Source organism: Poecilia formosa, unplaced genomic scaffold (genome assembly GCF_000485575.1).
Source record: "Poecilia formosa unplaced genomic scaffold, Poecilia_formosa-5.1.2 Scaffold78, whole genome shotgun sequence".
In the NCBI taxonomy this organism is placed as follows: Eukaryota; Metazoa; Chordata; class Actinopteri; order Cyprinodontiformes; family Poeciliidae; genus Poecilia; species Poecilia formosa.
Window position 1 is genome coordinate 235,234 of NW_006800017.1, and position 12,655 is coordinate 247,888.

The following is a 12,655-nucleotide window of genomic DNA, read 5'->3' on the forward strand; positions in this document are numbered from 1 at the left end:
ATAATAATAATAATAATAATAATAATAATAATAATAATAATAATAATAATAATAATAATAATAGAAATCCTAATATTACTTTACTTACATTAACTGTGTAATGCTGTATGCATCGTGACATTATATGTTTAAGTCCTGTACAATTCAGCTGCTGCCATTTGTCTTTGCATCAAGCAGATATAATTAGGCAAAGACAGAAAGGCAAAATTAAAAATTAACATTCATCTTTCAAAATAAAATAACTCTAATCATTGAACCTTTTGCACACAAATTCGAACTCTAAAAGCTGAGTAAATTTATTTAGCATAAGGTGCTAGGACTCTTATTACGGTATTATTATGGTGTCATTTTTTTATATTTGTATTAAAGGTTTTTATTATTATTTCATTAATTACTTTAATTATAACATTAAAGTCACAGTTGAACGAGTCACTGAAACAGATAACTGTTGCAAGGGAATGCTTTTCTAAGAATAATTTTTAATTTATTGTTAAATCGCATGTCGGGGTGCTTTTACTTTGATAGGTTGCACAGGAAACAATTTCACGTCTCATTCTCTTGCATTTGACGCAGCTGATAATTAGTGCCTCTCAGGTTGAGCGCTCATACATTGAGAACAAGTGATGAGAGATAAACTCCTTTGCGCTCAGGGTGCCGCTCAACTGGTGGTATCCTGAATGTTTGTTTTCGCATATTTAGAAGGGAAAAAAGTAAGAAAAAAAAACCCGTGTATCTTCTCGGGGCATGATTAAAGAAAAAGGCGCATCTATCACACGTTTTCCCCATTTCCCTTTCCATTTTGAGCAGAAATTGTGATTGGAAAAAAATATCGTGCAGGATTTCAACCGCGTCAAAAGGAGTCGGGCTGCGACATCAAGATGCCTTAAAGCTGGAGTTTAACTTTTCCACGGAGTTCCTATGGAATATAGTCCATTTTTACACAGCTTACATGTTGTGCCATCATCCCACGTGAGGAACAAACTATTTGTTTTCTGCATCATGTTGTCCCTCTGGGTCTACATGATATATTGCTGCGTTGGCTACTGCTCTACAGTCCCAAACCTGACGTACAGCTCGGTGAGGAGACACGAGAACGACGCTGCGACTGACAATCGAGACTCATCTCTGGGAGCGTCCAGGGACCTACTGAATAACGAGAATGAGTTGGACAGCAGGGGAGACGAGTGGGACGAAGTAAGAAGCGAGGCAAAGGCGGTGGACGATGGCGCCATGTCAGGTTTTCTTAATGAGACGGAGAGCAAAAAGTTGCCTCAAGCTATTATCATCGGGGTGAAGAAAGGAGGGACCCGGGCGCTGCTGGAGTTTCTGCGGCTGCATCCAGACATCCGGGCGGTGGGAGCAGAGCCGCACTTCTTCGACCGCAACTACGACAAGGGACTGGAGTGGTACAGGTACATATTAGTAGTAATTTTGTTATTATTAGCATTAGACTTATTACTGCACTAGATTTAAAAAACCAAAACAAAACAAAACAAAACAAAAAAAAAAAAACAAAGTCCAGGCCCAAATTTTCAGTGACTGTATATTCGAACACCCGGGAAAGAGATGTTTGTTTGCATAACATTATTCAAGAAGACAGAAGAAGCAGAAGTAAAGAAAATTAGAATAAACGGGGCACAAAAGAAAGCAAAATCCAACCATCACGTGATCAGAAAGACAGGTTAATTAAACCAAGACGTAAATTAAACTGAAAAGACAATCTTCGAATTTCACGAATAAGCTCTAGAAAACCGTTTTTTTTTTTCACTTCCATGTTTTGAGACAGTTGATTCCAGTGGTGAGGAACATAGAAATTAAAGTCTGTCTCTCCTTGCTTCTAGTTCTCTGTTATTCTGACACAAACAGGGGAGTCAGTGCAGTGATTTAAGGACTAGTGGGAAAAGCTTGTATTGCTCAGAAACCTGACAGCTGCATTTTGGATGTCCTGCAGCTGGTTGTTTGATTACCGAGGTATTTGCATTTTCTCACATCTTTAGCCTCTTTGAGTCTAATTTAGCACCGGCTTCTAACCATCCAGTTATGGAAGAAAAGAAGAAGAAGAAGAAGAAGAAGAAGAAGAAAAAGAAGAAGAAGAAGAAGAATAGCTTCTGTTTTTATACATTTAGGAAGGAACTCATCAAAAGCAAGAAGAAATTGTCTTATAGTGACTGCAATGGTCTGTGATCATGTGATGACATAGAAATATAAAGCTGAGTCATCAGCATTCATATGGTAAAAAAAATGAAGCAGTGCAAAATTTTTGTAACCTTAGTTTTAGATAATGAATTAAAGTGGACCACTGGAGGAATCCCACATGTGGTATTTGTTCAGTCAGATTTGTAATTACCAAATAACACAGTAGTAGGTTTCTTTTTTTCCCCCTTTTTTCTTACAGTCTGTCTTGAACTTTAGCCTCTAACTCTCACTGAGAGAAGAATCAGAGAAGTTGTACATGTGATGATTTGAGTGTATATAATTCAAGAAGTCACAGGGTATTAATGAAGCTTCAGTAATTTCTTTAGAACATTTTTCTGGGATCTGGAGTTGCTTGCATGTTCCGCACTGTGTAATGCAACATTTTTATTCCCTGTCATGGCAACGGGTGTCCTTGTGCTGCATTTCAGTGTGCAGACCCTTTTCTAGCTGCAAAGAGCTCAGTGAAAAATAATTATATTTTCTGAAAATTGTTGATGAAACATGTATACAAAATGTTCCCACAAATGGTCTGATCTCACACCAGAGCAGCCACATTGTTATTAAGAAATAATCAAAGACACAGTTGTCTCAGGTGACTGAGCCGAGGGATCAAAAGGCAGTGTCAAAGGATCTAGACACCGTTTCAAAGCTGGCTCCATGCAGCTACAATGGGGGAAGTGAAGCATTGTTCAAGAGACTTCGCGCTTAAGCTCCTGTAAGAATTTCCGGTTTTGGACATTTGCGGCGTGTGAAAAAGTGACTCCTTTGCTTCACCTGTGCTGCTGGCTGGGCATCCAGAATAGATTGGAAACATCCATAGTATAAACACCAGTCTTCTAAGAGTTGTTTTCATATCCATGGCATTTCTAGCTAAATGACAAATTCAAACACTTGTCACCTTTTTGGAATCAATCACTTTTAGCGTCTACTTTTCATCTGCAAATAATAGCTACATCTACACTATTGTTGTCCGTCATACCACTCAAACAGTATGAAGTTCTTGTAGATGGCAAATAGGAAAGGCGATTTTAGAGTTTTGTCTATGCTGCAGAGGATTCTCTTCCTCATCTGTTGTAGCTCCTATTGCCAGCAGGCTGGCTTAATAGAATGACAAATTTGAGGCTTTGTTCTGTCTTATTGTGTAGAGTTTTTCTTTTTTATTTCATAATCAAAATAACTTTATTTTGTATAATGTAGAAAATATTATTATTCTAAAGCAACATTTAATAAAATCATGCTGTACTGACTAACATACAGTGCCACGTTAAAGTTGTGATATTTTTACATAAGGTTATGAAATCACTAAAATCATATCAATGCATTCTAAATGAAGTCTCCTTTTTCTCACAAATTAACCATCTGATAAGAACTATATAGAAAAGACTCCTTGCTGTCTTTAAGGTGGAGTCCCTCATCCTGAAGTCCTATGTCCCCTTTGGTCAGTAATATGGGAACCCCACAAAGATGTCTAGTGATTTGTCCCTTTGTTGCCTCCCAGACTAATGATAAGGAATCTCTTGGGGAGAGGAGCTGTCTGTTGGGTGGGCTTGTCGGCTCCTACGGTGGGATTGAGTTGCGTCTGCTGTTGGCAGCCCTCTATGTCCATCCTCGTTGGAGAGCCCCACACGGAGGATGGGCCCTCACACAGCAGGACGCTGTGCACATTCTAAAATGTTTTCACCCTTTGGAAGAAAAACAGAAGCAGATAGGCGATTGTGCACGCTTACTAACACAGGAGCGGAGGACTCAACTCGCAAAAGCCGTGGGAACGGCTCCCTCTGGCGCCCCCTCCTTTTCTCATCAATGGGATAACTTCCTCCTATGTTTCTTTTTTTGGACAGATTAACTACTCATTTAGTGAACCAAGTCTTAGATCAGGCTCCTCTGGGCTTTGTACAGTAGATGTGACTTAATTGCTGTAATCATGTTTTTCCTCTCGAGACTCCAAAAAAAGAACAAAGAGAAGCTTTCTCGCAAATTCACTAAGGGTGTCAAAAGAAGATGGCCTAATCCTCCTCTGAGCCCCAGGGGAGCTTAGTGCAGGCCAGTGGCAATAGAGGGCAGTAAATTTAAACAGAGCCCTTTCTTACTGCTGCGCTATGGTGCTCAAGGGAGAGGGGATGCTGGAGGACCCCTGAGGACTGCATTAACCCTGACAATAAAGGAGCAGACAATTAGTGTGAAACATGTTTTCTCTGCCTTCACTTTGTATGCAAATGTGTTCAGAAGGGTGAAAGTGTCCTTTGACGAAGCCCAGTAGGAGTTCATCAGAAAGAAGCAGTCATTGGAACCTGCCCCTCCAAAAAAAAAGAAGAAAAAAAAATTCTCAAAAGCTTTTTAGTCTCAAAGTTGACTTTCAGAAAACAGTGTTTGAAGAGCTGGACTTCCCCAAAGCAGGTTAGTTGTAGTCCAGGAAGTTTTCTATTTTTTTTATTTTTTTATTTATTTATTTTTGCTTACTTGACCATTTTAGCTGAAAAGACTAAGATCAACTGATTCAAAGTAATGCATCAGCATCACACTGACATGAAAAGAATGGGGAACAGCATGACAATGAGATGCTTTAAAGTAGGAATTCAGACAATCAGGTTTCAGATCCACTAGTTTTTACTGTACAAACCAATTTTAGATGTATTTTAGGAGCATCCTTAAGATATGTGATCTACATCATCAGTAGAGATGCAGCAGTTAGATGTTACTAATTGAAACTGTCAGGTTTTCCCTTGACTGACTAAAAAAATATTTTTCCCCTATTCATGAAATGCATAGTAACTAAAAACAAAATCATTCAGAAAAAAAAATCTTTTTCATCAGATAATCCTCAGAAGGATGAAAATTGGTCAAAATCTGACCTTTAAGAAATCAGGAAATCTGTAAGAGCCTTATTGGTGCGTCTTCAATTGTCATTTCTGCTAAAGTAACACTTCTCCCTCTGATTTCAAAGACTTCAGTGGACATTTGTGGCTCAACCCCTTTGGGCTCTGTCTTGAAGCAATTTGTCAAACCGCTGCACTTATTGCTGCACTCTGGGAGAAAAAAGAACTGAAACAAAGCAAGCTTTCTCCATTATGTCCCCTTGAGTTTTCACTTCTCCATGTCAGGCCTTTGTGGAGTCTTCAGAGAAAATGGGTCTCTAGTTTCTGTCTGTCTCTCTCGCTGCACAGAAAGTCGGAGCATCTTGAGAAAGCGGCAGCTCGCTTAAGCCATCCCTGTTGTGCTTGTTTGAAGCCTTGCTTTGCCCTGAGCTGGTCCTTTCACAGACCTGTATGTATCCTCGGGGAATTACTTAATGGTTCCAAACCACTCCGTAAGTCGAAAATGCACATGCAAAAACTGCAATTCATCTCTGTAACAGTTCCAACAGGATACATTTTGGAAAAACTATGACGTACAATACAGATTTTTAAAATTTTAGCTGAAGGTTTTTTTGTTCTCGTCTTTCAGTCAATCGTAATGCATTTTCAGACTCCTGCAGAACCCAGCAACGCTATCTGAAATGATTCAATGTGATACTTCAAGCAGTATTTTAGTGCTTTTGTGTTTTCAGTCATCGCAAGCTCAGTAACAAAGACTTGCAGACTGTTGTTTTTCTTAATAATACGTCAGCTTGACATTTTTGCCAGACCAGAAGAAATGTGTAGTCCAGTGGTGGTTTTTGATATGGATTTAGGACAGTTGCCTACTGCATCAGAAAAAAGGCCACACAAGCACTAGACAAAAAAACAAAACAAAACAAAACAAAACAAAAAAAAAACATCTACATGTAGCATACATTTTTCTGGATAAATGAGAGAAATGTTTTGTGAAAGTCTGTGTGCATAAAATTATTTACTCACTGATAGTCATGCAACAATCAGTCAGTCAGGGATCTTGATGTATAATTGGTAATTACCGTCCGTCCGTCCGTCCGTCCATCCATCCATCCATCCACCCATCCATCCAACCTACGTTTACTTTACATTTATTTCATTAATTATAGGCTTTAGAAAATAGACACTATTATATTGAACATTTGCGATAAATCCTATTTTTTATAAACTAGCAATATTTGATAAAAGATCAAAGTCTTTTTTAATTCAAATATAGTTGATGGTGGATCAGTAAATAGACGTACATGATATGTATTGCAATATAGCAATTTCTTCGTTTTCTTGGGTCTCCATATTAATGTTCATATCAAGCAAGAAATGCTTCATATTTCAAGATTTTTCTGTTTATTGTTATGTCTTCTGACTGGCCATAGAAAACAAACACATTCTTCATTGGAACGAGAAAATACAAAACACAAATTTAGAGATGTGGCACTTTGAATTTAAGCCATTAAACTCAGCACGGTCATTACATTTCAGTGAGAATGTGACTTCTTATAATCCACTTCAAAAGTAGTGCATTAACATGCCACATTCCTCAGTCTGAATGCTGCACAACTGACCAAAAGGCAGAAACAAAGTAAAAGCAGGATGGGAAAACGTTCTAGGCTTCTCTTTATACTCTACCTCTGTACTAAATTAACAGAGGTGAAGGTGTTGGTTTACATTACAAAACTTGTGTTAGTTTTGCACACATTTAAAGCTTTAAGCTTTATGATGACTTAACACTAAATTGTCTCAATTTTCTTTGAGAATAACAACAACAACAACAACAACAACATTTAAAAGTAAATAAATTCCAGGATTCTAATTTGTTTTTCCAGGATGACCTATGTGCTCGTTGTTCTCCTTCTTGTGCTTTTTATGTCTTTGTTTCCATGTGGCCTTTAGCTACTGACAGTAATAGCAGAGGCTGGAGAGAAAAAAAGAAAAACAAAAAACTTCTCTATCTTTGCTGTTCTGGAACACTTCAATGCCAGTAAGAAGGTCATTTCAGTAAGGTGTGATGAAGATGCCTTTCAGTACCTGATAAGACTGGCTGCAGTGTCCAGAGGATGGTCCTCCTCAAGACGTAATCCCTTTCTGTCTGAGCATTTTCTCACAGTAAAATAGTATGATTATTCCAAGTGGCTGCATACCACCACTTCTCGTCTTGCCTTTGAGAAGAGAGACGATTCCAACAGTAGCCTGATCCTTCACAGAGCAGCAGGGTATGATAGGAACGTGCAACAGCAGGAGGAAATAGGGGAGCGTTTTATGGTGTTGCCCTTTGTCTCTAAAAAGATGTAACGCAGATATCAATTAGAGTAAGTTCAGATGAATCCAGCACAAAAAGGGAGAACGCTGCTAGTTTTGATCTTATTTCAGTTTTGATCTTACTCAGGTAATTAGTGCTTCATCGAGCTGACAAAAGCATAAAGCTGCATGCACTGACGTCGTAAATTCCTACCTTTGAACCTGCTTCCTGATAAACGCGAATGTAAACAACACTCGTTTTATCTCTCCTGCAGCTTTTTATAAATGAACACACCTGAATGTCTGGGAGCCAAAATAAAGACAACACACTACACTTGAGGGTTATGTCTAAAGGAAGGAAGGCAGGAAGGAAAAAGTAAAGGCATTGTCTGGGATGACAGCTTCGCTTCAGTGTTAGTGGGAAACCTGTTTCTAAAAATCTTTTCTTTACTCATGCTGTTTCTCATTTCTCTCTTGTTTTTGTCAGTCCTTTTGTTCACCTTTTCCAAGAGCCCTCACTACAGCAGCCTCCTATTGCCTTCATCTTAATTTGCAACAAGTCTAGAAGAATTTTCATTGGTAGAAAACATCCAAAGCTTACAGTAATTCCTCTTCCCCTGTCTTGAAAGTGTAAAAATTGACGTGGATTTATTTGGGAAAACAGATTTTTTTTTTCGTATAATGATCAGCTCTTGTCCGTTTTCCACATTGCCGTTCTCAAAACATCGTTATCCCAGCTTGCCCAGTCAGAGATGTTGCCGTGTTTTGCAGCAAAATTAGTACTCCTTGTACTTTTCACACGCTTTGTTCGTGCCATTGACTGTAAGGTTTTAGCGTCCCTTTGGCTTCAGAAAAGGCCTGTAACGACATGTGTTTCCAAGAGAGGCAGAAGATAATTGCAGATGGTTCTGATCGAGTTGTGTGTGTCACTTGTACCTGTTACGTTGATTAGGCTTGTGGTTTTCAACACAAACAGTGGTTACCAAGGCTCTACGGAGCAGGGAACATTGCTAGCTATTGTCTACATATAATGGCAATCTGTTCACACACAATTTCAGCCTTATGTACAGCATCAGAATGAAATACCTGACCATATTTATAAAGTATTTGGTGAAGCTTTTAATCCAAGGAACACTGTGTCATTTGTTCAGCATCGTGTTGGGAGTCTCATGCTCCCAGTAGTGAAACTTTTGTTAAATGTTACTACAAGACATTGATCCAAATCACGCATGAAAACAGTTTTGTAACAGTTTAATGTGGACTAACACAGACCTGACCATGCTTGATGACAAAAAGCATATTGTTTCTTCTCAACCTACTAATGGACATGCAGAAGGTGTGTGTATGTATTTGAGCCACAGCCTGTTTAAGTAACTTTGACTTTGTGCACGAAAGAGAAAATTCACAATGAATACAAAATTGCACACTCAAAATTTGTGTTAAAATAATTGAAGTTGATGAATTGTTTACTAAACAAACTCTCAAAATAAGACAGTTTTGAAGCATCTTTAAAACCTTTAGGTTGATATGTCATTCATGACGGCACGTCCACATCATCACAAAATCACTTCTCACCATTATATGTCAGTTTTAATATTTGCATTCAACTTATAATGGAAGTTTATATTCTCTCAAGTTTACCATGTGCATATGAAGCAATGGGTGGATTTCATGTCATCATCCCTTTGAGTTTAGGGGGAAATAATAAAAAATGCAATACCAAGATAATCAATCAGTTTTTCTCTCTTACCCACAAAATCACATAGACAGTTTTCTGTCTTTTTCCTCCACACGCACATAATTTTTTTAGATAAAAGCTGCTGGGTTTGGTTTGGAGAGGAGTAATGCAACTCAGGGCGTGGATACCAACAGATGTTTGGAAATGATGGTAGTCAAGTTAATGACATGACTCCTCAGTTTTCCTGTCGCTTGATTTAGATCAAGCACTAACAATCACAATCTTGGAATACTGGTAAGCGCTGTAATATATGAGAATTTATATTTTTGCCTGCTGTGATGAAGCCTATATGAGATATGTTGGGAGCCAATACTCAAAACGTTCCATTAAATATTCTGCACACAGCACTTAGCATAAGACATCCGTCAAATCAGCGTGAGCCACCATCCTCTAATGAAGGCCTGCGGGAAGTAAGTTTTGTGGTTGGGGGAATGAAAAAGCTAAATGATCATCTCATCGTTTCAGCACAATGCACCTGTACCTGTAGCGTGTTTTATTCTTTATACAACCCGTGCAGCTAATTTCTTTCTGCTTGCCCTAGTGAATTACTCACAAACCATTGACTCTCATCATAGTGGCCACCCATCCTTCTCTCTTTCTCTCTAGAGACCAACCAGCCACCCAGTTTGCCAGGAAGGCAGTCCAACAGTCTTTAATACTCTTCCTTGTGAGATTTAGTCCTAATCCCCTTTGGGTCACTTTAGCCATTATCCAGTCAGGGCTGCAGTTAACAGGCTTTAGCTATGACTAGCATGAGCTGTCTTTGAGCTTAGATAAAGCAGTTTTAGGTATAGACTCAATTATTTTCTGCATTCTCTTCAAAGGAATGCAAAAGTTTATCATTAGAGACTTACAAAGCATGCTGCCTCTTTTTAGTTGGGCTAATGTCAGTTTTAATAAATGTAGGGAGTCTTTCATAGTCAACTTTTAAGACAGAATTTAGCTTTTAAAATAGAAGAAATAAAAAGAGATAAGTGGAGTTCGAACTCATCTTCAACTTCAAATTGTGTTTGTAGGGAATCAGTTATGACTGACAGGACTTCTTCTCTTCTTGGCACTTTCTGTCTCTTTATGTACATTCAAAGACTCGGTTAATGCAGCTAATGACGTCAGCAATTGTCATCTTGATGATGATTGACTTGATGATGATAGCTCCGGTGTGGCAGCATTTTTAAAGCCTGACACAAAGCGACTGTGTCAATGCTAATCTTGTCTTCCTCTGGTTTTGTACTGTGTTTGAATTAGTTGACGGTGTTGAGGAAGACCCACGTAGTGTGTTGTTGAAAGGAATAGGTCTTTGACATTCTTTGTTTCATTTTTCAGGGAACTGATGCCCAAGTCGTCAGAGGACCAGTTGACCATGGAGAAGACCCCCAGCTACTTTGTTACAAGGGAAGTCCCGTCTCGGATCTACTCCATGTCTAAAGACACCAAACTGATCGTTGTTGTACGAAATCCTGTCACCCGAGCCATCTCGGACTACACCCAAACCCGCTCCAAAAAGCCGGACATCCCCTCCTTCGAGAGCCTCACTTTCAAGAACATATCAGCAGGTCTGATTGACACCACATGGAGCGCTGTTCAGATCGGCATGTATGCCAGACACCTTGAACGATGGCTCCAATTCTTCCCAATGGAGCAGCTGCTGTTTGTAAGTGGAGAGCGTCTCATTACCGACCCTGCAGGTGAGATGGCTCGTGTTCAGGACTTCCTTGGACTTCGGAGGGTGGTCACAGAGAAGTATTTCCACTTTAACCCAACAAAAGGATTCCCTTGCCTTAAAAGACCGGAGGTGAACGCCAAGCCACACTGCCTGGGAAAAACGAAAGGCAGGACCCATCCGAATATTGACCCGCAGGTTGTGCAGACTTTAAGGGATTTCTATAAACCGTTCAATAGGAAGTTTTACAAGATGACTGGTCACGACTTTGGTTGGGATTAAGCAAGATATGGCAGACTAATGCTGGTTCTTTGTCTGTGTTTTTTTAATAATCATTCAGGACATATTGCGATACAGTGTATGTACAGTATTTAGTTGTGTGTAAAAAGTTCAGAAGTCTATTTTATAATAATTTATTGTTAGGATATTAAGTCACAGAGCTGCCTGATCAGGTTATTCGTGTTTTCAAGTCCCATGAGGTGTTTTTATTTTTATTTTATTTTTTCTAGAAGCACAGGTATTTTAAGGTATTTTTAACCTAAAAGTCGTTTGCCTTTTGTTTCACCCTAATCAGATTAGGATTCAGCTCCCCAACAAACTGGTAATATCCCTTTAACATTAGCCTGACCCTCAGAGGACTGTCCACCCACTTAGGTGGGTCGATATAGACCTCAGCTGATCCTGTGCAACTCGCCAGGTGGATCAATACAGTAATAGGTCCTCATTAAGTCAATTAGGCCTGAGTGATGGCATCACCTTGATCTTGAGTGTGTCAATATAACATCTGTCTATCAGTAGCACAATGCTTTTGGTTGAGCCGTAAGCCAAAGTCAAGTTGATATAAAATTATATGTGACAGCAGATTTTTTTTTTAACTTTATTATTTTATTATATTTATCCAAAAGGGAGTCCAGGCACAACACTATGGGGGATATTATTATCAATTTTTCATGAAATTGCTCCTCAGTTTTCATAATGCCTAAACACAAGATTATTTTATGAGAAAAGCCATACCGCTCAGTTACATGTATTGATCCGTACTGAAACTGCTGGGATTGATTGCTCTGTGCAGCTTTTTTTTTTTTTTTACTGCAGTGTGTTAATTATGCACTGTTCCCATAAAAAAAAAACAACAAAAAAAAAAAACGAGCATCTCTTTCTCAACCTTCGGAGACACCTGACAGGATTTAATACATGCTCTACTACTTCTGAGGTTTTTCTGTTAACTTTGGTTTTATGGCTGAGTTTTATTCAGCCTCAATTGACATGCCTTTGCAAGCTTTTTTTTGGCATCAGCCAGTATTCACTATTCATGATCTGCAGCCATTTGGGAAAGGTACTATTTTTGCTGTATGAACTGATTTACAACACAAACACTGAAATCAAATGGTTTCAAATGAGATCTTGATGCAAATCTGCAGTCATGTGGGTTTTATGAAGTAGAAAATAAATCTGTTTTGCCAGTATTCTTTGTCATGTTTTTATGTGTGATGTTGTTTCAAAATGGGGCCTTTGTTAAATTTGCTGTGTTGCTAATGGGCTATCCTCTTAATACCTGTTTACATTGCTGGCTCCCTGCAGGGAAAAGCAGACTGCTGTGTCTAATTCACCGTCTTGCACATTATTTTGCTAATTAGCAGAGTGCTTTTAACTACTTTTTAGCTGTTTCAGCCTCCCACTGCTGCCACTGAAAGGATGTTGTTGCCATGACCCCAACAAACAATAAAAGTGTCAGGTTTCCCATCTGGAGAGCAAGGAGATATTACAACACACTTTATGCCTCTTGGTGACACTTAACTTTGCACAGTAACATTGTGTCAGCCATGTCCTTTAACACTAATGACCTCTAAGGAGCTGCTGACTAACATAGTATTTGCTTTGATCTCACAAATATTTTTTATTGTAATATACTCTGACATTTTTCATGAAGGAGTCTTGCGTTTTCTGAGGCTTTGC

The 12,655-nt window shown here is 38.8% G+C and overlaps 1 protein-coding gene across 1 annotated transcript; it reads left to right on the forward strand.

Moving 5' to 3' along the window:
- Positions 1 to 595: 595 nt before the first annotated feature.
- On the forward strand, positions 596 to 12,166 carry hs3st3b1a (heparan sulfate (glucosamine) 3-O-sulfotransferase 3B1a). Its single transcript, XM_007556289.2, has 2 exons — positions 596 to 1,412; positions 10,363 to 12,166. The coding sequence occupies exons 1-2, from the start codon at positions 919 to 921 to the stop codon at positions 10,979 to 10,981; spliced, it is 1,113 nt and encodes a 370-aa protein (XP_007556351.1). The 5' UTR covers positions 596 to 918; the 3' UTR covers positions 10,982 to 12,166.
- The last annotated feature ends 489 nt before the right edge of the window (positions 12,167 to 12,655 follow it).

Bases quoted from the DNA above. Each gene is read 5' to 3' on its own strand.
- hs3st3b1a (XM_007556289.2), top strand. From the start codon at position 919: ATGGAATATAGTCCATTTTTACACAGCTTACATGTTGTGCCATCATCC. The intron at 1,413-10,362 runs GTACATATTAGT...TTCATTTTTCAG, and splicing joins AAGGGACTGGAGTGGTACAG to GGAACTGATGCCCAAGTCGT.